At 37.2% G+C, this 26,302-nt stretch overlaps 1 protein-coding gene and 1 non-coding gene across 2 annotated transcripts in view; one reads left to right on the top strand and one right to left on the bottom strand.

The window, feature by feature from the left end:
• LOC138713968 (ankyrin repeat domain-containing protein SOWAHB-like) overlaps positions 1-26,302 on the top strand; it is a 178,759-nt gene that overhangs the window by 115,913 nt on the left and 36,544 nt on the right. Inside the window, exons 3-4 of the mRNA XM_069846549.1 lie at positions 3,074-3,146; positions 22,702-22,794. Coding sequence (XP_069702650.1) covers positions 3,074-3,146; positions 22,702-22,794 — 166 coding nt within the window. The remainder of the gene's footprint in view (positions 1-3,073; positions 3,147-22,701; positions 22,795-26,302) is intronic.
• TRNAY-AUA (transfer RNA tyrosine (anticodon AUA)) lies at positions 8,418-8,490 on the bottom strand. Its single transcript has one exon. It is a non-coding gene; the product is annotated as a tRNA-Tyr (tRNA).

Raw genomic sequence — 26,302 nt, 5'->3', positions numbered from 1 at the left:
TTTTTATTTAGATCCAATTTCGAGTTTTCTCTACACTCCGTTTAGCCGGAAGTAACTCCAACTCTCTTATTTTAAATGGAACACCCAATATATGTTTTTATTTTTTAATAATTTCATTAAGAGTTTTTCAAAAAGTACCCACACTTGATACATCTGTACAAATTCAGTGTTCAGTGTTATTATTCTACGTTTAATTTGTACTTCAGTAAAAAAAAAATCTTTCATTGTTCTTAACTTCTACAAGTTGTCTAGCCTTTACTAATCAGGTACCGGTAATCTTTTACTACTTCGATTTTATGCTGTTAATTGTAAAAATGTAATATTAATTGTAATTCTTCATATTGTAGTTGTTATTTCCTAGTAGAGGGGAAGAGAAGGCCTGATGGCTTTTTCTCTACCAGGTTAAATAAATAAATATTAAATACTAATAGCATTCACAAGCTCCAAAGTATTTGTTGATCTTTTCTGGACATGTGTACTGCGTTTTAGCTGTCCTGGATTGTCTACAGGGCCCCATACACGCAAACGCTTATCGGAGACATCTGCGCAGAGGGAGGCGTGTCTGAATTGGATGAATGTCCATACACACTCAAATTTTCCTCCTATACATAGCCTAGAGTTCACAAAGAAGTCATTGATATCAGTAATTCTCCATGGAGGAATGCGATCAACTGAGAAATATTATTCCTGAACATTCTGCATATTTTGACGAGTGGTCTTATTTTATTGGATGTTTAGTTGTGGACATTTTTGTTGTGGACTTTCTGTATATTGGACTTTGTGCTGTGGACAAATTGACCTGGAATGCTATTCCTTCATGCTTCTGTCATGGATGACTATATGATCATCATCATCATCATCATCATCATCCTTCACGAATTAAGCCTCTGTAGACCTGTTTCGGCCCCATCTAGCAGTCTTCTAAAAGATCGTCCTGGTCGACGATGTCCTCTGGGTTTATACTGCATCATAATTTTTGGAATTCTTGAATTTTCCATTCTTCTTAGATGATCTAGCCAATTGAATTTGTATCTGCTGATTTTTTCTCCTACTGACTCTACTTCTAATTGTTCTAAAATGTCTTCATTCCTTTTTCGGTCTAAAAGAGTATATCCTGCTGTTCTCCTGAAAAATTTCATTTCCTTTGCTTTGATTCTGTTCATGTCTTTTTTCTTTAATGTCCAAATCTCGCTTCCGTATAAAAGGGAGGGTAATGCTAGTGTATTATATATTTTTATTCTTGTTGATTTTTGTACTAATTTAGCTTTTAATGTATTGTTTATTATTCCTAGAATTTGTGTAAATTTGGTAATTTTCTTGTTCACATCTTTTTCATTTTGATAAGATATTTCACAATCCAGATAATTGAAATTTTATACTTGTTCGAAGCATTGGTTATTGTATATTATCTTACTTCTGACTGGGTCTTGTCCTAAAAATGCCATTACTTTTGATTTTTGTGCTGAAATTTCATCCCAAAATATTTTAATATTTTATTTAATGTATATAATCCTCTTTGTAAATTATCCTCTGAATTGGAAATTATGACTTGATCATCGGCATAGAGTAAGGTATTTAATGTTAGAGCACTGGTTATTTTGATTCCTGATGTGTAGATTTGATTCCATTTTAAAATAATTTCATATTAGGATGCAAAACTTATTGAGTTTCCCGTAACACATACTAGAGACGCTGTTGTAGAAATTGATCTTGCTGCCACCTGTTGGGAGGAGGGGCGTTATTACATCTAGCAGCGCATCAAGTAGCGAAAAGAGTAACTAATTACTCCATGCATTTAGCAGCGATCCTTGTGACGAAAACGTTAAACTCTGCAGAAAGTATTCCCTCCCACCCTCATCGATATTCAAAACTAACCCAATTTAAAATAAAACATTTACAGTTTTATTCCTCACAGCATCTTCTACTGAAAATTCTTACCGGAGCCAACAGAAAGATAAAAGAGACGATCTGTTTTACACTACCCAATTAAAATATAACCAGACAGAGACAAGAAAATAAAGCAAAAGGTTAGATAATTGAGATTGTATTCTTTGGGTATTTATTGTACAGCGCAATGGAAAAGTCTGCAAGAACTACGTAGATAGTTCAATTTATTATATTACTATTACTTTACAATACATTCAACAACACTATTTTTACAACGTCCATAAACATCACTGTTTAACATACACTGCTTATACACACGTAGTATCACTTTATTTTCACTTATTAGCAAGTTTCTGTCTGCCATCTTCTCTCTTCGAGCAATATCTCGAACGGATAAATAGAGAACTCTGGGTAATGTACCCAACACGTAGTTCTAATGTTCACCACCTACGACGTTGAGCGCTGATCATCTTATTTCAGCCCCCCGCCGCAGTTTCGCATCCTATTATATATTTATCCATGGTTCTGTGTTAATAGGATGCATGTTAAGAATTTCGTATGCCTAAAACTTTTATCTTCATTAACAAGTTTGGAATCTGCGTTTCTTGGATTTAATAGTATGTACGATAGCCGTTCAACCATTGATCAACTTCCAAAAGACACGTGTAAAAACGTTAATAATTAAGACCTAATTGGGGCAGATATTAAATTTTTACTGATTAGACACTGGATAGACAAGGGCCATCTTCTAGAAAAATTAGACTACATTCTTCGTTAAAACTCGTGGTGTCACATTACGTTATTTAATTTTTGTACAGCATTAACCGTCTTTACAACAGTACCTTCATAAAAACTAGTTTTTCTTCAGAGTTGGGAATTTCTAGAAACAAGTCTGGTATGTTATAGTGGTGTTCTTTCTTAAAAACCGTAATAGGATGCTTATGAACATGTAATTTATTTTATTTTTGTAGCACAGCATTTTTTATGGAAAATAATACATATTTTATACTACAAGATCATAAATGCAGGCGACTACACTGCCATCTGACCGCCATGTCCTTAATTAAATGACTATGTAAGCAGCTATTACCATGACGACCGTGGTGGTCCCTCCGTAGCACGCATGCGCTATTAGTAACCACGCATAAACAAATGAATGTGATATGCTTTACTCTTTCTCCCACAGGGCTACACCCCTCTGCACATAGCCATGCAGTTTGGACACGAGGAAATTTATAACCTGCTCGTCAAAGTATATGGTAAGTGGTGTCATCTTTTAGCCGTGTTTTTAATTACTTGATAGTTGCTTCACGCTCGTTATTTTGTCAGGGTCTGTGTGTAATATTTTTTCAGAGTAGAATATTAAAATTAATTTATTCCGCTATAACTCTTGTATCTTAATTAAAAGTATGATATAATTCAGAGCTTACATTAGCTGTATCGTTGATTTAGGTTCTAACAATGAAAACTGACGTCATTTTAGTGTAACATCTTAAGAAAACGCTGTAGATGCATGCATTAACGAAAAAAAGGAGCCTATTTGCGCTTAACTGTTGAAAAATTATTATTATTATTATTATTATTATTATTATTATTATTATTATTATTATTATTGCACTCTAGATACATTATTATATGCAGACGATCAGATTATTTTTGCTACAAATGAAGACGAGCTGCAGTACTCAATACATCACCTGAATATAATAGCACAAAATTTCAATATGAAAATTTCCCCAAACAAAACAAAAATTATGGCGTTCCAAGGTAAACAGCCAGTTAGGAGTAAAATTTGCATTGGAACCCATACGTTAGAACAGGTAAACTCATTTAAATATTTAGGTTATAATTTTACATATTTACCTGTTACTGATATATCTGAAAATATTCAACATTTTAATGGAGCCTTAAGAGCCATCAACCAGGTTTTCACAACCACGAAAACCCAAAAACATACCAGGTTAAAAGCATATAAAGTTCTAGCAAGACCTGTCCTCATGTATGGTAGTGAGGCCTGGACTGTCCGAAACTCAGATGTTCAACGCCTAACAACTGCGGAAATGAGATTTCTAAGGAGGACTGCCGGCTACAGCTTGCTTGACCACAAAAGGAATGAACTAATTACAAAAGAATTGAAAATTACACCTATTTATGAACATCTCAACCACTATAAACAAAAATGGCTTAACCATGTCAATAGAATGGACCGTTCCAGACTCCCAAGACAAATTCTCCGCTATAGACTATACCACATGGAAGACGATCTTTGGGACGCCCCCTGAAAAGATGGACGGAGACCGTAACAGGCCACTAGGCCTAATACCTACAAGGACAATGATGATGATTATTATTATTATCAGTATCATCATTATCATTATCATTATCAATTCATCGCCCTCTGTTCCTCGGAGTTTCTTCGTCTGGAATTCAGTTCTTCAGATTCCATCTGGCATATCTCATTCCAAACTATTTGGTTTAGGCTACTCACTACAATGCAAACCATTATACAAGTCTCCAGCAGTTCTATAAATTGCTTTCTGTTCTATATGGATACTTTCTTTGGAAACAAGATTCGGTTTTTCACTACTTTAAGTGTTTGTCAATAAGCAGTCCACACCTGTGGAGTAACGGTCAGCGCGTCTGGCAGCGAAACTAGGTAGCCCGGGTTCCATTCCCGGTCGGGGCAAGTTACCTGGCTGAGGTTTTTTCCAGGGTTTTCTCTCAACCCAATATGAGCAAATGCTGGGTAACTTTCGGTGCTGGACCCTGGACTCATTTCACCGGCATTATCACCTTCATCTCATTCAGACGCTAAATAACCGAAGATGTTGATAAAGCGTCGTAAAATAACCTACTAAAAAAATAAGCTCAGTTGCCTATATGACTGTAGGAATGACGTCTACATTCATTCATAGTTTTTTGTGTAGGAATGACGTCTACATTCATTCATAGTTTTCTGCCCAAGGGCAGGTCTTTCACTGCAAACCCAGCATTCTCCAATCTTTCTTCTTTTCCGCCTTCCTATTAGTCTTCGTATTCGATCCATATATATCAATCTAGACCAAGCCGGGGATCGAACCTAGGCGGCCTGCATGGAAGATCAGCGAATTAGCGCTGATTCACATCTTTGTCATGTTTTGATCTTCTTGGAGGGTATTTCTCGAACTTCCTGCTCATACATACCCTTGTATTCAATCGAGAAACGAATGAAAATATGTAGGCCTATTGTGAGTTTAAACCGCATTGTTTTGTGAATTATACAGAGTCTTTTATAAGTAAGAAGTCCATCGAAAAATAAACTATTTTGTTTTTTTTTTTAATGACGTTCATCCTCAGGAGAAAGAACCATCCCGGTGCCGTACAGTCTATTTGGAAACAAACACCCTCTCCCCCCCGCCGCCAGTGGAAGCTACCTATTCATGTACAATGGGCATTTGATGCCAACTTAAAATGGCCTGGAGCATGGCCTTCTATAAGCCAAGGACTTAAAATAACCTGGAACATGGCTTCTATACGCCAAGGATAATGGTACACGGCCATGCCTATACATATTGTTGTGATAGACTGGAATGATAAAATGCCACGCAGCAACTTAACGTTATTCCAGAAGAGAAAAATTGCTGCCTGTCGCTCAAATTAAGCGTTTATTTCGTTGACGAAATGTTTCCAGGTAGGTGGATCTGTCGTACAGGCCCAGTGCGTTGGCCTCCGCGATCACCTGATTTGACTCCCCTGGACTTATTTTTCTGGGGATTCATCAAGGATCGTGTCTATGCGACTAAGCCACGCACCATTCCTGAATTAGTTGAACGAATTGAACACACGATACAAATGGTTACGCCTCACATGCTCACCAGAGTCCATGAAGAGTTGATACGTCGCTTACATTTGTGCATTAGCAGAATGGAAGACATTTTGGAAATTGTACAACATAATTTGTCAACAATTGAAACTGTTTTTACATGTATGTGTTTTAATAAAGGTTTAAAACACTAACCATTCTTTCGTTTAATAGCTCTGGCGGCGAAGGAAGGGAGTGTTTGTTTTCAAATCGACTGTACGGCACCAGGGTTCTTTCTCCTGAGGATGAACATCATTTCAAAAAATTATCTAAAATAGTTGATTGTTCGTTAGACTCGTTACTTATGAAAGACCCTATATATAGTTTATTATAAAACAACTTCCTGAATTTACAGGTTGCCGAAAAAGACAAGGTAAACAAAAATAGAATAACGGGAATAATAACTTAGGATTTAAGTATACATAGGCCTACAATGAATGTTGAAAAGAGATACTAAATTAATATGAAATCGGAGATCAAAATAACATTTAAATGTTACCTCTAAAAATTATTATTATATAAATGATTTAAATATATGCAAGGACTCCCTAATTACAATGATAACAATGTTTTTAATTTTGTTAGGTAATTCGAGACTTTTCCAAATCTCCACAAAATAGCGTGGTGTAGTGCGGCGTGCTTCGAAAAACCTGCATCTCGCTTAGCTTGTATTTGTCTTCTTAGTATTTTTGTGTCAGCGATTTAAACGTTCCCTGTAGACATGAACAAAACTAACTGCCGCTCTCGCTCGCTGTGTTCGTTGCATTTGTCTTTCGAGTCTCGTCTCGTCTCGTTTCGTCATTCTCGTGCGCTTCGAGTCTCGCTCATCATTCTCGAAATAGCATTTGATCGGCGTGGAAAGATTTTGTAACTTTGAATAACGTACATCATTGAAATATCATCATCATCATCTGCATTACGGTATGGACCATAAGATCCGTTCCACTCCAATCAAATCAAAACTGGTCCCGCCATCTTTTTGTGGGTCTTCCTGGGTTTCTTCTCCCACGGGGGTCGTGACTGTATATTGTTCTGGTAATTGATGTTTCTGGCATACGATGTATATGCTCCCTCCAGTTGTTTTGATGTCTTCTTATTATATCTATAATATTGTGCACTTTTAATTCGGATCTAATGTCTTCACTTCTCTTTTTATCAAATAGTGTACAGCCAGCCACAAACCTCAAAAATTTCATTTCAACAGCCTCAATTCTTCTCTCGTCTTTCTTCCTTAAAACCCAGTTCTCACATCCATACAGTAAAGCTGGTAAAGCCATCACTTTGTAAAATTTTAGTAATGTTTCTTTCCGAACTTTCCTACCTAAAGTTCGACGTATTGTTCCACAAAAATAATTAAAAGCATTTAGCTTATCATTGAAATAAATAACATTATAAATGTTTAAATGAGACAAAAAGACAAAACAGAACAGTATCTTAGTTATCAAAATGTTCTGGTTCTATTATATGACATTACTTATGGTTATATAAATAGAAAAAAAAACAGTTCTCAAATAAATTTGCATTTCTAAGAAATATAAAACATGACAATATCTTTTTACTTGAGATTGCACACTTGATCTCAAACATATGAAAAGAAAATTCCTAGCCTTTTAATAAGGACCTAATAATTAAATAAAGACTGGGGAACGGATTATTATACACTGAAAGGTAGAGATGATGTTTCAAATAGGCTAGTTGATTGTTTATACATATAACAGTTGTCAAAGTAGATAAAAGTTCAGTCAGGTATAAACAACTGTGGCGATTCAAGGCTGCTTGACGTTCGGGACTTCGGGAGTGATCAATCTCGACGTCTCGAAACACTCACAAGCAGTCTTTACGTCAACGACGCGACGTATAGAACATTGTCGTGCGGGTTGTCGGCTTTGCGGGCGCTGTTAGTCTTGCTTTCTCGATCGTTGTTCATCTCTAGTTCTTTGGGTTTCGAATGCCCCTTTATATAACAATTAGGCCTACAGCAATTATTGTAATTCTTAATTATCCTATTATAGCTACACCACGGGCATTATCGAAGACGGGAAAGTGAACTACTAGTAGAGATGTTTGAATTAAAATGACAATTACTTAAATTCGCGCCGTTTGTAAGAAAAATAAATCGTAATAGTTTAAAGTACAGAGCCTTAGTCATAATTTGGGCACCCCTGAAGTGAATTGTGGCGGTTATGCTCTTCCATTAAAACGTTGCGAGTACAATGGCGTCTTTGTGCCCCGGCGTGGAGCGTTTGGGATGTCTCACCGTCGATTGTTGTCGGGGAATTGACTTTGTAAATCTGTGATGTTAACATGTTAATGTGTGTTTTCTGTGATGTACTTTATTCCTTTGATAAGGCATACAGACACGCTGCGATGGACCTTTTAAGGCCGCTCCTCTTTCGTTGAAATCTCGATAGATTACTGCTTACGTCTCCATGGCAACATTGAGATTTCACGCACAAATTCCTAGTAAGTCCACCGCTGTGGAGTAAGGGTTAGCGTGTCTGACCGTTAGACGAGCGGGCACGGGTTCAAATCCTGGTCGGGACAATTTATCTGGTTGAAGTTTTTTCGGGGTTTTCCCTCAACCCATTAAGAGCAAATACTGGGTAATTTTCGGCGTTGAATCCTGCACTCATTTCGCTGACATCATCTCCTTCGTTTCACACAATGATTATTAGAGGAGAAAAATTCACTTCGGCGCCGGGGATCGAACCCGGGTCATTGGTTCTATGTACCAAGTGCTCTAACCCCTGAGCTACGCCGAAGTTCAATCCACAGCACCGGATCAAATCCCTCTCCTCTAGTGTTTCTCCTCTAATAATCATTGTTACCGTAACAGATATATCCTGTAGGACCAAAAATTAATCTTTACGTAGATTCTTCGCCCAACAGTGCAGTGTGGAATCCCGGCCACCAAGTCACTCTATTGAGTGCGCTCCTTGTATAATGGCAGTTGACTTAATATATGTCAACATATATGTCGAACTTGGAGTCAGAGCACAAAGGGAAAAACACTAACAGTCTTACTAATAACTCTATATACAGGCGTTTAACTGTCTTATACTTATACAATGAGTAGCTCGTTTATAAGTCGTGTGTAAATTCCTTACTAATAATAACTACATACGTCGTGTATAACAGTATAACTGTTACACAGCTACATCATAGTTTCGTCATTACTTCGTTACGAAAGGTAATAGAATATCTGAGGTTCTCTATTGCACCCGGTAGAGCGCTTTAGTGTGGCGTGTTAAATATCGATAGTACAACTGGCTCTAATCGATTACCACACTACATTTTGGTCAAAGAGTACAAGCTACAGCAATATTATTCTAATAATTCTATGATCTTTGGTTTGTTCTTCTGTGGTTACAAGGCATCCATCATCATAAAATGACAGTCGATACGAACAGCTGTTAGAGGGGCGGCCATTTTTTCGCTATATACAACGCTTAAACTAGGGGTTTCGTGTATATAACTACTGCAAAGCAATTCCCATTGTATAGTTGCAGACTGTTTATACGTCCATAGCTTATTCACGGTTTATTAGTAACGTTTTCTATCTCAACTCTGCATAAGTCTCGTATAAAAACTATACACGGTTTATTAGTAAGACTGTAAGAGGAGAAGAATTTGATCCGGTGCTGTGGATTGAACTTCGGCGTAGCTCAGTCGTTAGAGCACTTGGTACGTAGAACCAAGGACCCGGGTTCGATCCCCGGCGCCGGAGCTAATTTTTCTCCTCTAATAACCATTGTTACCATAACAGATATATTCTGTAGGACCAAAAATTAACCTTTACGTATATTCGTTTCACACAGAGATAGATAACCATTGAAGTTGATAAAGCGTCCTAAAATCGATTAAAAAACCCTAGTAGACTATTAACAACTGACATAGGAAATTTCTTATAACCACACGGCGGATTTTCGGTCTCTATACTGAATGTTAAGTGTACGTCAGTTGTAGGGAGGTCACTGAACTCTCATTGCTACGCTCCCTCCGTACGCCAAGGGCCGTGACGTCTTGTAGCTGTATAGGGACAGAAAATCCGCTGTCTGATTATAATTATTGCTGCGTCTGTGATTCAATACTAGCGCGCTGACCTTCTATCCAGGCGGCTCGGGTTCGATCCTCGTCTTACAAGCAAACATTCTGATGGGGGTACATAAAAGAGTTACAATTTTTTCTTCCACCTTGTTAATAATGTCAAAACATGTGCTTATACAAATTTTGGCTACTCGACCGCAATTACGAGGACGTCCAGAAAGTGATTTTCCCTGGGGCCGTTTACAGAAAAAAGCAGAATTTCGTGGAAAGATTTATTGAAACAGATACAGCAATTGTTAACAAATAGTGCAACACATCTGCCACTGGAATTGAGATATTTGTCATACCATGGGATCAATTTTTGTGTCGTAGAAGTCAGAAGATCGGAACCAGCGTTTTACAGCCGTCTGCACCTCTCTGTTTAGGGTTACCAGAAGTCCGGATTTGCCTGGACATGTCCTGCTTTTTAATTCTACTGGATATAAAATACAAATTTTCGTACGATGTACTTTATAACGTAAGTAATACACTTTATCACAGATCGCAGTCGAATCTACAGTATGACAAAAGAACATCGAATGACAACCGTGATCTAGCAGACGGTGGTGCTTCGATCATGGAAAAATATGGATTACAGGATGCGGAAGTAGATTTCGATTATCGATTAGTGTACTTCCCTGTCCGCTGAGCATGTGAGTTTGAATTCATGTGGCGAATCTCTACTGTAGTGTATCTGTTTAAGTTATTAGTTTTTTTTTATTTTATTGGGTTATTTTACGACGTTGTATTAACATCTGAGATTATTTAGCGTCTGAATGAAATGAAGGTGATAATGCCGGTGAAATGAGTCTAGGGTCCAGCAACGAAAGTTACACAGCATTTGCTCGTATTGGTTCAGGAAAGACCCCGGAAAAACCTCAACCAGGTAACTTTTCCCGACCGGGATTCGAACCCGGGCCACTTGGTTTTCCGGCCAGACGCGCTGACCGTTACTCCACAGGTGTGGACTGTTTAAGTTATCCTTGTAATATTGTGTGAACGTCAGTTCTTTTAAGATGTCGAAGGCTGGTGAAACTAGTAAAAGTAAATGCAAATTTTCTGAAAATTTGAAAACTAAATTATAGTGTACACCAAGCCCAAAAATTTACATTCTTATCAGAATTATTCAAAATTAGTGTCACTTTTTATGCCCTGCTTTTTTGTGGAAAATCCTGCCTTTTTTTCAAGAAAAATGTCCTGGTTTTAATTTTTTTTATATCTGGTAACCCTATCTCTGTCGATCCCACGATACGACAAATGTCTCATTTCCGATGGGGAATATGTTGAAAAATAGTTAAAAAATTGCTGTGTCTGTTCCAATAAATTTTTCCAATGAAACTGTGTTTTCTTCCTGTTAACGGCCCCTGGCGAATTTATTTTTTACGGCCCTCGTAATTGCGGTCGAGTGGCCAAAATTTGTATAAATACTTATTTTGACATTATTACTATGGTGAAAGAAAATATTTTAGCTATTTTGTCTACCCCCATCAGAATGTTTGTTTGTTTGTTAGTTGTGATGAGTTTCTCTCTGGTTAATACCATTTCCCTCTTTGTTCCATCAGCACACTCCACCTCCGCTTATTTCATCTATCATCTGCAATTTAAAAATAAAGTCTTCGCCCTGTTGTAACGCCTGTAACAGGAGTCGTCATCTCAGTGCACTATGGTGCAGGCACAGTTTGCTCGCTGCTCAGTTCTATCCCTTAGACATCAACTGTGCAGCAGGAGGTGGGGGGAAGGAATCAGGTGATGGCAGTGGCGTCCGATCACTTGTTCAACCCTTTTATTCAATCTCTAATAATTATAATAAACACGGAAGAAGCATGTACTTAATTTATTTCAAGAGTTACTGTGTAATAAGTAAACCACTTTTCAGTTTAAGACAAGAAACAAGTTGTATTTTTCCGTTATGTATTGTATCGGTTTTGAAAGTAAATAGTTTTTTTTATATTAAAGTAATTGAGAACTTACAGACCTATAGGCCTAATGCATTTTCACTATTACGAAATATTAAACAAATCGAATCCATTAGTAATATTTAAATCCTGTCATCCTATTCCTTTGTTCAAGTGTCGTCAATAAAATAAAATTAATTACCCATTCTTTATCTGACACTATATATCACAAAACCAATTATTTGTTATTATGTATAACGTATGAAACATATTATCGTTTCTGTTGCAAGGCTAAAGTAGGCGTAAATTATTTTATTACAATGTAAATAACAAATTATAAAATTTATTTTCTCTGTTCGTTAGCATTGGTTTTCCTGGATTTTTTAATTCATTTTTCCCTCACTAACTGGTTTATGTTAGGTGTCAATGATCATGTAGAACACAATCGAAGAAGGCATTGTAAATTGTTGGCTTCTGTGATGGGATGCGTTGGCTTGGCTCGACACACTGCACACTACTACCTCCTCAGTCAGCGTCTCGGCGCTCCGAACTACTGGGTGTTCAGTTCAAAATGTGTCATGGCTGGCTGTATGCCGTCATGTGGCTAGCCGATGAGCCTAGAGAATTCAATCTTCCTACACTTCCGCAGAGGTGTATAACCTAAGAGGCAGAGAAGTTGCCTAGCAAGTACGGCGTTCATTCTGAAGAATACGTACTGATACGTACTGTAACGCCAGTAGTGGCAGGAATGTGAACTGTTTGGAAATACGTACTGTCGGGATATGGGGAGAGGGTTAAGATGATTACTTACGTATTTCTTGACATTAACTTCGACGGTCAACATGGACACGGAGCATTTGATTTGTGTTGTGGAATGTTACCGTACGCAACCGATGATAACAAATACCCTGCGTACGACTTGCCGGCGCAAAACACAGTTCGAAAGAGGTTATGGTAGCACACAGACCGTATAGACCGCCATCTGTTGCTACGACGTTCAAGTTATACCGTACATGTTCTCAAGTTCAGATTGAAGAACGCCTTAAATAATAGGCAACTTCTCTAACATATAAGCTGAAACTCGCTTCAAATCGGTGACCCAACAACAGTGACGTCATGACACACTTTGAAATGAACACCCAGTAGTATGCAGGCCAGTTGACGATAGCTGCTCTATAATATTCGTGAAGAGAACCTGCAACATCCGAAAAAAAATTACTGTAGTTACATTTAAAAAAAAATACCCCAACTTTCTCCAGTAGCCAGTGCCCTAGTTCTCTTCCACGTGCACCGATTCGCTGTCATTCGTTGATCAAAAAAAATGTAAGGAATCTGAACTCGACCTCCCTGTAGCTTTAAGCGAGACATCTCTGTATTGAATATAATATTGCTTTCATAATCCGTGAATAGCGCAGTCTTTACTAATAATTAAGAAGCCCGCCCGGTCTGCCGGGTTATCAGCGGCCTTAATCAGTGGAGTTATCTGTCTGCGGCATGTCACGACGGCTCTGTGGGATGACAGACTGACAGCACTGAGATAGTGGCAGCTTGTTCACACTTGAGGAGACAACCACTGACACCCGAGCAAGGAGGGACTTCAGCGCCTCTTTTTTTCTATTTTAGTAGGTTATTTTACGACGCTTTATCAACATCTAAGGTTATTTAGCGTCTGAATGAGATGAAGGTGATAATGCCAGTGAAATGAGTCCGGGTCCAGCACCGAAAGTTACCCAGCATTTACTCATATTGGGTTGAGGGAAAACACCGAAAAAAACCTCAACCAGGTAACTTGCCCCGACCGGGAATCGAACCCGGGCCGCCTGATTTCGCGGCCAGACGCGCTAACCGTTACTCCACAGGTGTGGACTCTTCAATCGTTCTTCATGAGAGTAGCCCCGGTCAGCTCAATTTCATGTAAACGAATTGTCGTAAAATGGGGTTACTTGGAACACTTTCAAAATTTAATTTACCACAGCGTTCTTAAATTTTGTACAGGGACATCATTTTATTTTTACTTGCATTTTTATTGTACCTGCATTTCTGAATGTACTTCACCCCCACCCCTTCACTAATGTCCTTGCTCCCGTCAGACACACAAACTTACGGCCGCTGTTGCAGTTGAAGTCTTCAAGCAGTGAAGTAAATACTGCAGTGTATAGTGTGTTTCATAAATATGGTTGCGTTTTCTATAGAAGAAAGAACCTATATTAATAATATCGTACTAAAAAATTATATTCAAGAAACGATAAATTCAATTTCAGAGAATATGCTTCAAAATGTTTTTAATAATATGCGTAAAGAATTGAAGCGTGCATTGTAATGAACGGCAACCATTTTCAGCAACTTGTTTAAAAATTCAGATTAGCTTATTTTGAATTGAGATGGCTAGAAGCAAAGGAATGCTAGTGACATTTGTAATAACATGATTTAAGTGCATCCAGTGTAAGCAAAAGTATCTAAAATTTTAGTGGCAAGGGGATATTTTAATCGCATCACACATTAAAATTTAAATAAAAATTTCACCGATTTTACGAAAGCTTAAATATTTAAACCCCATTTTCTCAAAAGTAACTTAAGTGCACTTACAGCCCTTTACTTTTGACCCCCTCAATTTAAATGCACTCTCTATATTGTATGTTAACACCAATAATTAATATGCTAAATAAAGTAGACATTGCATAACGAACATAGCCGCCTGAAAAGTTGAGTTTTTGAAAAAAGAATGTTACTACTCTACTGTATTTTGATAAATTCCGTAAAAATGATGATCAAACTGAAAATCGTAATATCGTATTTCCCTACAACATAAATGGATACACTACTTTTCTCTCCTATACCTAGTAAAATGATTTGTTTACATATTGCACTAGTAAAACCAAACTCCTGTAATGGAAGGGGGCAACAGTGTTTCCGAGTATAGCCAGATTAATGTTAGAAATGTTGGTAAAAATAAAGTGATGTCCCTGTATAATTTTGATCTAATTTTACATATAAGACCAGTGACATAGCGTTGAAAGCACTGGTGGTGCAACGCGTCATTCAACTGTTTGCAGTCTGAATGTATAATTTATTTTATGGGAGTTTCATGTCACCCCACAGGGTGGTGATACTTGAAACGTGAATGAGAACCAGTTATAAATCAAGTGGGATACTTGAAACAAAAAAACTAATTAAGAAATGTTACTAAACAATTTTTTTTCGTTGTCTATATGCTACTTGTGGACAGTCGTACGAAATTGTTGTCTATATAGAGCTACAGATGGACTCCCATCAAGATTCGCTCCAAATTTTAATTATGTATCTGTATATATCAGGCAGAACCTCAATCAGATGTAGATGGATACTTAAGAATCGTTAATTTATTATAAAAAATTGAATCTGATACAACGTTAATAAATAAATAAGTAGGCAAGTAAATAAAAGAATAAGTAAATAAAAAAGAAAAGGAAAGCAAGAAAGAAAGGAAGGAAAAAGAAAAAAAGTAAATATAATCTTAAACTCTCCAGCAATTTTCTTAATATTTGCGCCGTTTTCAAGGCTTTGTATAATACCTGTTCCACACTAAAAGTATACAGAAACAACAGCTTATGTGGTAACTTGGATAAGGTTTATTAAATAAATTTCTTCTGCAATGTACAGACTAACTGAAAAAGTTTTTTATTTCGTACCAAAACGATGCTCAACCTCTCGCCAGGTGTTCACCAGCATATCAGGTGTTATAAGCTCAACTGCTTGAATGATACGCTGTCTCAGATCAATCAAATTACGAACTTTTCTGCTGTACACAAAATTTTTAATAAATTCCCACGCAAAAAAGTCCAAAGAAGTTAAATCCGGGGACCTTGGCGGCCAGGAACTTGGCCCACCCCTACCAATCCAAATTCTTGGGAAGATTACATCAAAACAGTTTTCACATTTCGATGGAAGTGTGGTGGAGCACCATCCTGCTGAAATGTTAAACCTGGCGGAAATTGCAGAATAGCAAAGTTCTCCAGCATATCAAGGTACATTACCTACGTGGGCTTCTAGCAAAAGATTCACGCACCTGATCCACAATCATTTCGGCCACATGCTTTTTAGAATGTTTCCCTGCCTTTGAAATCAAGCTGCCATTATCTCGTGGAGTTCTATCCCACTTGTAAATGGATTTGCGTGTAGGAGGATCCACATTCCATTCCCTCCGTATGCGCCGCTGAACACGCGTAACTGAATTCAATTCTGCGAACCATACAAGGCATTGAACTTTTTGCTGTACCGTCCACATCTCTACTGACAAGGAACTAGACTGATAAATGCAAATTTTCATTCATGCAACAGTAAGCTTGAAACGAAACAATTCACACAACAATGGCCATGGGAAAGGTATGAAATGAAATCTTGGAGAGTTTTTCTATTGCTTGAGCTTTATCTTAAGAAATTATAATATACAGTTGTGAAATTATAAGCTATTATTTCTGTATTACTCTTAGTGTGGACACGGTGTATTTACTTTGTGAGATACTCAGACGTGAATGTGTTTGTGACTTGATGCCTTACCGGTATACGAAGACTTGGATTCGCGTCACAACAGACCATGTTGTACTGTTTTGCTGCTTTCTTTAGACTCAAACGCATTATTAAATCGATAGAGTAGTGTACTTTAAGTTCAGACTAATAGAAAAAATACACGTAATTGCTTATTTTTGCATTAAAATATTTTATTTTACATCCACATACAATTAACAGCATAACAAAGCGTAACTATTAAAATTTAAAAATTTAATTATTCGCAAAATTAATTATAATAGTAATATACGTTACAAGAGCGGTATGTTGACGTTTTCATGGTCGAGGAAAAGATTGAAAAAGCGAAACGTAGTTGAGCTTTTTTAATTTCCGAGAACAAGAAAACAAACATACCGCTCGTGTATCGTACATTATTTTGTGCGGAGATCGTTTATTACATACCTGAAAGACGAATTTCTAATTAGTTGCAATGAAATCTCCATGTTGGTTTCTGTTTAATGACGCCAACTTCGGAACACCAAAATATCTTTCTTTAACATTGTTGCTGTAAAATGTTTTCTGTGTTTACTATACTCCAGCAGGCCGTGATTTACGTCTGTCTTTTTTTTCCCCAGTCTATAAATGCGAACTTAAAACAAACGGTAAGGTTATGTAACGATTTATTTTTCATTTTAATATTTTAACAATATTATTTATATAACGTATTGCAGTAATAACATCGGCATCTGGAATCTCGTTGATTTTTTCACGGCTTCCTTAATGTTACTTGTATCAGGAATGTGATAAGTTTCGTGGAGTAGTAGACTTTACTTAATTTTTACAAATATTTCAAAACAATAATTAACATTGCAATTTAGGTGAAATTGCAGTGGTAAGTTTCCAATTTATAATTATTACTATGTTAAACGTCTCTAAAAATAATATGTTAAAAGCCTAAAGCAGTAAAATGAATGTCGCGCTTAAGCGGTAAGAAGAGGGAAATTGTTATGTGTGTTACGTTGGGAATACTGAATGTGGTATTTCACACTTACCGCGTATTGGTTCTGTGCGGAAAGCAAGCAAATACGCACGATCTCGCACAAAAATAGTTGTCATAGTAAGCATTGCCATGGTGAATGTTGCATAATATAGACAGGTAGTCAATTTGGATGTTTCTTCGAGTTGTGATGCTGTTAATTGACTTCATCGGCAGGTCTTCCCGCCTGCCGGGATGCTGGTTCAGCGGTCGGCTGCTCCTCAAAGGACCCCGCGTCCGATAAGCCCCGGTGTCACAGCAAGATTACCGACCGCCATATCTCTGTTTGTTGCTCCCAGGGGCGTGTACCTGAGATTAGCCACGAATGCGGCCCAGCAGACTCCCTCGCCTCTGGGAACACTCCTAATATTGCTGTCCATATGCAGAATCCACCACGTAAACATACATAGTAATATTTCTGACTTATTTCCAGTAACCCTTCAAGTTAAAACTCTTCTCTATCCTCTTTTGTTTTCTTTTCTCTTTTTTCTTCTCTTTTCTTTCCTCTTCCTTCCTTTACTTTTCCATCCCTTTCTGTTTCCTTCCTTTTGTCTTTCTTCACCCCAATTTTATCTCCTTACTTCTTTCCTCTCCTCCTTGTTTTCTCCTCTCCCTCTCTCCTTCCCTTTCCCTATCTTTTCTCATTCTTTCCTTTCCCTCTCCTCCCCTCCTCTTCCTTTCCCACCCTTACATCTCCTCCCTCCCCTCCTTTCCGCTCTTCTCGCCAGATGTCCCGGTTTTCCTCCAAAATATAAGTTAATATCGTTGATAGGCCAGTTTCTGTCGGATGCGTTTCCAATTCACTGCGGGCTAAAGCAAGGAGATGCACTACCACCTTTACTTTTTAACTTTGCTCTAGATTGTGCCATTTTCAGGATAACACAGAGGGTTTGGAATTGAACGGGTTACATCAGCTGCTCGTCTATGCAGATGGCGTGAATATGTTAGGAGAAAATCCACAAACTATTAGGGAAAACACGGGAATTTTACTTGAAGTAAATAAGAGATAGGTTTGGAAGTAAATCCCGAAAAGATAAAGTATATGATTATGTCTCGTGATCAGAATATTATACGAAATGAAAATATAAAAATTGGAAATTTATCCTTTGAAGAGGTAGAAAAATTAAAATATCTTGGAGAAACAGTGGCAAATATAAATATTACTCCAGACGAAATTAAACGCAGGATAAATATAGGAAATGCCTGTTATTATTCGGTTAAGAAACTTTTGAGGAGGTTCATTGCTGCCCTCACATAAGCCCGCCATCGGTGCCTATCCTGTGCAAGATTAATCCAGTCCCTATAATCATATCCCACCTCCCTAAAATCCATTTTAATATTATCCTCTCATCTACGTCTTGGCCTCCCCAAAAGTCATTTTCCCTCAGGTGTCCCAACTAACATTGTATACGCATTTCTGGATTCGCCCATACGTGCTACAGTCTACACTTGTAGAGTAACGGTTAGCGCGTCTGGCCTTGAAACCAGGTGGCCCGGGTTCGATTGGGGCAAGTTACCTGGTTGAGGTTTTTTTCGGGGTTTTCCCTCAACCCAATACGAGCAAATGCTGGATAACTTTCGGTGCTGGACCCCGGACGCATTTCACCGGCATTATCACCTTCATCTCATTCAGACGTTAAATAACCTAAAAGTCGATAAAGCGTCGTAAAATAACCTACTAAAATAAAATACGTGCTACATGCCCTGCCCATCTCAAACGTTTGGATTTATTGTTCCTAATTGTTAGGTGACGAATACAATGTGTGCAGTTCTGTGTTGTGTAACTTTCTTTTTTCTCTCGTAACGTCATTCTTCTTAGCCCCAAATATTTTCCTAAGAACCTTATTCTCAAACACCCTTAACCTCTGTTCCTCTCTCAAAGTGAGAGGCCAAGTTTTACAACCGTACTGAATAACCGGCAATATAACTTTAAGCTCTTTCGAGAGCGGACTGGATGACAAAAGCTTCTCAACCGAATAATGGCAAGCATTTCCCATATTTATTCTGCGTTTAATTTCCTCTCGAATGTCATTTATATTTCTGCAATGCTTGGGAAAAGTGGCATAAGTCAGTTTCCACATTTTTTTTTTTTTAATTGACAACTTATGGAATATCTGCTCGCTTGGGAAAAGAGACGTAAGTATTTCTCCCATTAGAATAATTCATACAGAAGAAAATCAAATCGACATAAACCAGTGTGAAGACAGTTTTTTTTCTTCTCCTGTAAAATTAACATTTTCGACTTGTGCCACTTTTCCCGAGCACTACAGATTTGTTACCGATGCTTGAAGGTATTTGAATTTTTCCTACTCTTCAAAGGATAAATTTCCAGTTTTTATATTTCCATTTCGTAATGTGTTGTAGTCACGAGACATAATCATATACACTTTCACAAAAAAATAATGAAATTTGATTTTTGGTTGAAAATTTTACCCGTCTCCTCATGCGAAGTGTAAAGTCCTGCTCTGGAAGTGTATTGTGTCAGTGAAGTGTGTTTGTGTCAGTGAAGTTTTATAGTTTATAGTGGCAGTGCAAAGTATTTGAACAGTAAAATGTTTTTGAAGTGTTAGTGAAATGTGTCGTAGTTCCAGTGCAGTGCAGTGAGTGAGTTGACAGCGAAATGAGTGTAGTGCTGAAAGGTACTTGTGTATGTATGAACATATCATACTCGTGGGTTTTAGTTCGAACTTAGGGTTAAGATACAAATTAGATTTACTTTAAATGTTATTTTAAGTGATCGTGCTTCATTTAATTTATAATGATCCCTGTTATTATTATTATTATTATTATTATTATTATTATTATTATTATTATTATTATTACTAATTTATTATTAATTGTGTTTATTATTGTCATTATTGAGTGTAATTAGTTACCACTGCCACGGGTATATACCCTTTTGCAGTGTGAATAAATAAATACATACACACAAATACATACATACATACATACATACATACATACATACATACATACATACATACATACATACATACAGTAGCGTGCAAATTAATCCGAACACGACATATTTTTACATTTTCTGTCATTGTTGGCCTCACAGCTGCTCATACCGCTTTAATTGACATCTATAGTACGTGTAATTCCATTGTTGAAGGTCTGTCGTTATTACTTTTTTTTTTTAATATGTGACATTTTGCTTGTCGTTTTGTACTTATAAGCATTTCAGTTGTGTTGAAGACTTAATACTGCAATCCTGTGTACATTCTGTCGTCTTCACAAATGGATACAACTCCACGAAAACGGTTTAAAATATAACATTAGCAGAGCATTCTTCTATGAAACAGAGGCAAATTGCTGCAGAATGTCACATCGGTTTGGCTACTGTTAATTCGATCATAAAACGATACAGGGAGACTGGATCCATCACACCCCAGAAAAAAGGAAACTGTGGCCGGAAAAGGAAGACTTCACCTGCAGATGATCGTTTAATTGTCAGGAAAAGTAAATTAAATCCTAGACTAACTGCTGTCGACTTAACCCGCGAGTTAATGGCTACCACTGGGGCGAATATTCACGTCACAACAGTGCGGCGTAGGCTTTTGAAAGCTGGACGAAGGGCTCGTAAGCCTATTAAGAAGCAACTGCTAACCCCTGTTATGTGCAAAAAGCGCTTAATGTGGACAAAATTACATCAACACTGGACAGTGAATGACTGGAAGAATGTACTTTTTTTCGATGAGTCTCATTTCGAGGTCCACGGCCACCGTGTTTCTTACGTACGGAAAGGATCCGAAAAAAGGAACAGCAGCTCATCTCCAACAAGCACCCAAATACCCCCTTAAAGTAATGTTTTGGGGTTGTTTTACACATGAAGGGCCTGGAGCATTAATACCTATCAAGGGAATGATGAATTCTGACGAATATATTCACTTATTGGAAACCAGAATCGTACCCCAGCTGCAAAAATCATTTCCGGATGGCAGAGGTGTGTTCCAACAAGACCTGGCACCATGCCATACGTCTCGAAAAACGACAGAATTCTTCAACAAGAAGAATATTCAGGTACTGCCCTGGCCAGGCAACTCACCCGACATCAACCCCATTGAGAACTTGTGGTCAATTTCCAAAAGAAGAATGCAAAAAATGGATTGTTCTACAAAGGAGAAGATGATTTTTGTCCTCATTGGTGTATGGTTTCGCGATGAAGAAATGAAAAATATTTGTGGGAAATTAGTGGAATCCATGCCAAATCGTCTCAGAGCTGTTATTAGGAACACGGGAGGCCACATAGATTACTGAGGTTTGTCTTAGGTCCTTTTTTTTATCCCGTTTGAGTGTTTTTGCATAAGTAATTACGTTGTTCGGATTAATTTTCACGCTACTGTACATGCATACATACATACATACATACATACATACATACATACATACATACATACATACATACATACATACATACATACATACATACATACATACATACATCCCTACTATGTCGGAATAGTAGGGAATAGTAGGGAATGAGATAGCTGACCGTCTTGCCAAACAAGCCGCCATAGAAGATGAAGGGGAAATAGCTTATAACAAAATACCGAGAGATACCATAGTAACAGAAGAGAGAGAAAAGACCTTAAGAAAATGGCAAGAGCAGTGGACTATCTCAACTAAGGGCGCAATAACGAAATCATTCTTCCCATCAATTAAAGATAGATTGAAGATAAATTTACCTGTCGGGGCAGAATTTACTTCTATTGTGACAGGTCACGGCTTCACAAGATCGTACCTTCACAGATTCAAGATTATTCCAACTCCAACGTGCCCTTGCAGACTAAAAGAAGAACAGACAGTCAACCATATTCTACTAAGATGTGCCACACTGATAAAAGAAAGAAGAATCCTACGAGCTAGTATAATACGCACAGGTCAAACCTGGCCTCCACCTTTTGATCAGTTTACAACAGCATACCTCAAAAGCTTCAGAAAATTTATAAAATCCATAGAATTTGGCAAAATGTAACAGAATTGAAATTAGAAGTAATATTAACAATGATGGTAACCTAAAATATATAGAAGTACAATTAGGCAACACTTGTATCTATAAGAATTTCAACATCGCAATCAAAATTGTAAATATCTTGTTCTCATAAATTATGTAACTAATTATTGTAATATTTTATGTAAAGCATGTAGTATTACTCCAATGTAATGGAGCATGCTGATATACAAAAAAAAAAAAAAAAAAAAATACATACATACATACATACATACATACATACATACATACATACATACATACATACATACATACATACATACATACATACATATCAAAATAATAGTCTAAGAGTTGCTGATTCATTTTTTCACACAAAAAAAAATGAAATTTGATTTTTGGTTGAAAATGACAAAAATGTTATCCGTCCCCTTAATCCTAAGTGTAAGGCCCTGCTCTGAAAGAGTCACTGTAATTATTTATTGTATCTCTGAGTGTTTATTTTCCTCTCCTCCAGGAGCCGACCCCAACATTCGTGACTGGAGCGGGCGGAAGCCAAGGCAGTACCAGGCAAGTCAGGATACCTCGGTGTCCGCGGACACGTTCAGAAGTGAGTATCTCAGTGACGACCTGTCGAGGGTGAAGCTGGCTTCTAACCCCCGTCAATTCGCTGCTAACATCACTTACCCCAAGCACCAACGGCACAGGCTATCACAACCCGCCTTCCTGCGTAAGAGCTTCAGACCCAAGTCTGAGGGCAAGAAGCGACCCCAGACAAGCCATGTCCTTGCCTACAAGTGATTGTTATGTTTTGGATCGGCTGTCCTAGTTGACGAACAAATGTGGCGAGAACAAGGCTTATGCTAGTAAGTGGAACAAATGAAATGCGTTCTTGATTAAACAGAATTTTTTCCAAAATGTCTTTATTTATGAATGAAATAATTAAGTTGCTTCATAATTAAAGAAGACAACATATTAAACAGTTTAAAATAATATTTTATTGCGATATGCTAACAAACATAAAGTAATTTATTTTGATCAAAAGTACAGTATTAAGAATTCAGTAGGCTATTTGATTTTGTACAAAAAATATTTTTCTAACCACGGAAAATGTGTCTTATACAGCTACCTTCTTTTACATTGTAACTTCCAGTTTGTTACAGTTAATTAATTCAATAGAAAAATGAGCCATTTTGTTACTTTAGAAAGATAAATGTATTGTACAGTGTGAACATAAGTAATGTCATTAATTTCAGTGGGTTATTTTTTTAGATATTTCAACAAAAAAGTTTAATGCAATTTTGCTCGTTTTCGCTTCCTTTTAGAGATAAAATTGTTTTATATTAAACATTTCATAGCGTGTACTGGGAAATACATTGATTGATTTCCCAATATGCTCAGTTAATTTAAGACAGCAGTGTATTATGGCAATAAATGATTGAAGGAATTTTAGTTTTGTCCTTTATATGTGCAGAAAATTGATCTGAATAAATGTAGCTTTTCGTTCTGCATAGGAATTTCACAATTTGAAATTTGTTCGGATCAAATTTCTGCACGTTTAAAGGACAAAATTAAATTTCTTTAAAACACTTATTATCACAAGACACTGCTCTCTCAAATTTACTGAACATATTAGGAAATTCGATCAATAGCTTTCCCAAAACACGCTATGAAATATTTGATGTAAAACAATTTTTAATAAGATTCAACTGCTTAAAGAGGCATTTCAGTTAGTTATGAAAAATTAAACTGAAAAAAAAAACCTAGTTGCTTTTTATTAATAACATAAAACTTTATTTTAAGATATTTACAATAAAAAATAAATAGTTACGTTTCCAGAAGGCGGTGATGGTAAATTTTAGTCGTTTCCATAGTAACAATTTACCAACAAGATGGAATAAGAGATATTTAAATTTAACGTTTTGGTTAGCTACATATAACTCGTGCATTAACAAAACTTCTACCAAATTAATTTACTGATTTTCACGATAATACTCATGAAACCGTACATTTTTTAGCGCGAAAATAAAAAAAAATGATAAAATTTGTCAAAATTCGAGTATTTTCAGTGACGCATCGCCTTAAAACAAAATGAACAACAAAATTACAAATTATGATTTATTACGTCAATGCTCATTTCAACTTTGAATTGAATAAACGGTAGCATTGGGATTAGATAAGATAGCCTCACAGTCAGGCAGAGTGTACCAAATGGTTCCTTAGTATTGCAATTTTATTTTCTGAATGAATTCCACTTACTAGTGTATATATGAGTTATCCTAAAATACAGTTTAATTTCGATAAGTTCTTACGATTATTATGTCGACTTAATATCACGCAGTGCAATAAAAATATGTTCAGTGACCGTAAGAAAGATAAATAATCTTAACGATTATGTATGTGGGCCAAAACAATGCAAAGCATTTACGAAACTTGAGTCTTAGAAGGCTGTGATAAGTAACTCAACTTTACTAGCGAAAGAAACATCTGAAAAAGTGTAGCCATTTTCTTGCTACCATATTTAGGGTATTAAAAGATTATAAAATCGTAATATGAATTTCGTATATTCTAATCTAAATTTAGACCACATATTATTACTTATGCTGTCTACGTTTTAATTTTATTATAATTTGCGTTTAATAAATGAAAATATACTTTTTTTTTTATTCAGCTGCTCGAGAAATGAAAAGAGTAGCCTACATAGATTTGGTGTACAGTTCGGTTTTAAAGTAATCTTTATTAATTTTCAGTTTAATATGCCATTCCTCGTCTACAATCCCTTTCAGTTTATGTAAATTAAGATCAGTTTCCCTGTTGAACTATAAAAAGTAATATTCTCAATTCAAATTCCCGGACCGACAACCTGACTGTAGTTTTTCCGTGGTTTTTCACAGTTACTTAGGCAAATGCCGAGTTGGAAATTTCATTGCCACGATCTCTTCCCCTCTCGCGAAGAAAAAAGAATTTAGATTTCATATCATATCATTCATCTTCATCATGTCGTTCCACAGGCATATTCGTCCGCTTGCAGTACGGGCGTCCTCTCCGTAACCGTCTCTGGGTTCCAAGCCTTTCGAAATATCTCTGCCAGGATTCATTCCTTAAGAGCACTTCCAAGGGCGCTTCGATACCTTAAAAGGGCTGCCGGAATGCATCCTGTGCTGCTTGGTCACCTTGGTGGTATGAACTTAAGGCGAGGAAGTGTAGGGGGCCCGTTGGATGAGCGGGTGAAGGGTCTCATGCGGCCGGTGGACTGGTACATCTCATTCTCATTTATCCCATAATTCGGGATGCCCCTGTCGAGCCGATATGCTGAAGGGTCGTCCCTAGACACTTAATATTACTACGTACTAAGTTACTACTACTACTACTACTACTACTACTACTACTACTACTACTACTACTACTACTACTACTACTACTACTACTACTACTACTACAGTCCACACATGTGGAGTAACGGTTAGCGCGTCTGGCCGCGAAACGAGGTTGCCCGGGTTCGAATCCCGGTCGGGGCAAGCTACCTGGTTGAGGATTTTTCCGGGGTTTTCCCTCAACCCAATACGAGCAAATGTTGGGTAACTTTCGGTGCTGGACCCCAGACTCATTTCACCGGCATTGTCACCTTCATCTTATTCAGACGCTAAATAACCTGAGATGTTGATAAAGCGTCGTAAAATAACCTACTGAAATAAAAAACTACTACTATTACTATTACTACTACTACTATTACTATTACTACTACTACTATTATTACTACTACTACTATCACTACTATTATTACTACTACTGCTATTACTACTACTACTATCACTACTACTACTATTACTATTACTACTATTACTACTACTATTACTACTACTACTATTATTATTACTACTACTACTATTATCACTACTGCTATTAGTACTACTACTATTACTACTACTGGCGGCCGGGTAGCTCAGTTGGTAGAGCAGCTGGCTACGGACTGGAAGGTTCGGGGTTCGATCCCAGGTGGTGACAGGACTTTTTCTCGTTGCCAAACTTTCAGAACGGCCCCGAGGTTCACTCAGCCTCCTATAAAATTGAGTACCGGGTCTTTCCCGGGGGTAAAAGGCGGTCAGAGCGTGGTGCCG

This window comes from Periplaneta americana, chromosome 14 (assembly GCF_040183065.1).
Source record: "Periplaneta americana isolate PAMFEO1 chromosome 14, P.americana_PAMFEO1_priV1, whole genome shotgun sequence".
Classification (NCBI taxonomy): domain Eukaryota; kingdom Metazoa; phylum Arthropoda; class Insecta; order Blattodea; family Blattidae; genus Periplaneta; species Periplaneta americana.
Note: the sequence above shows the minus strand (reverse complement) of the source record. Positions and strands in the feature narration are given on the sequence as shown.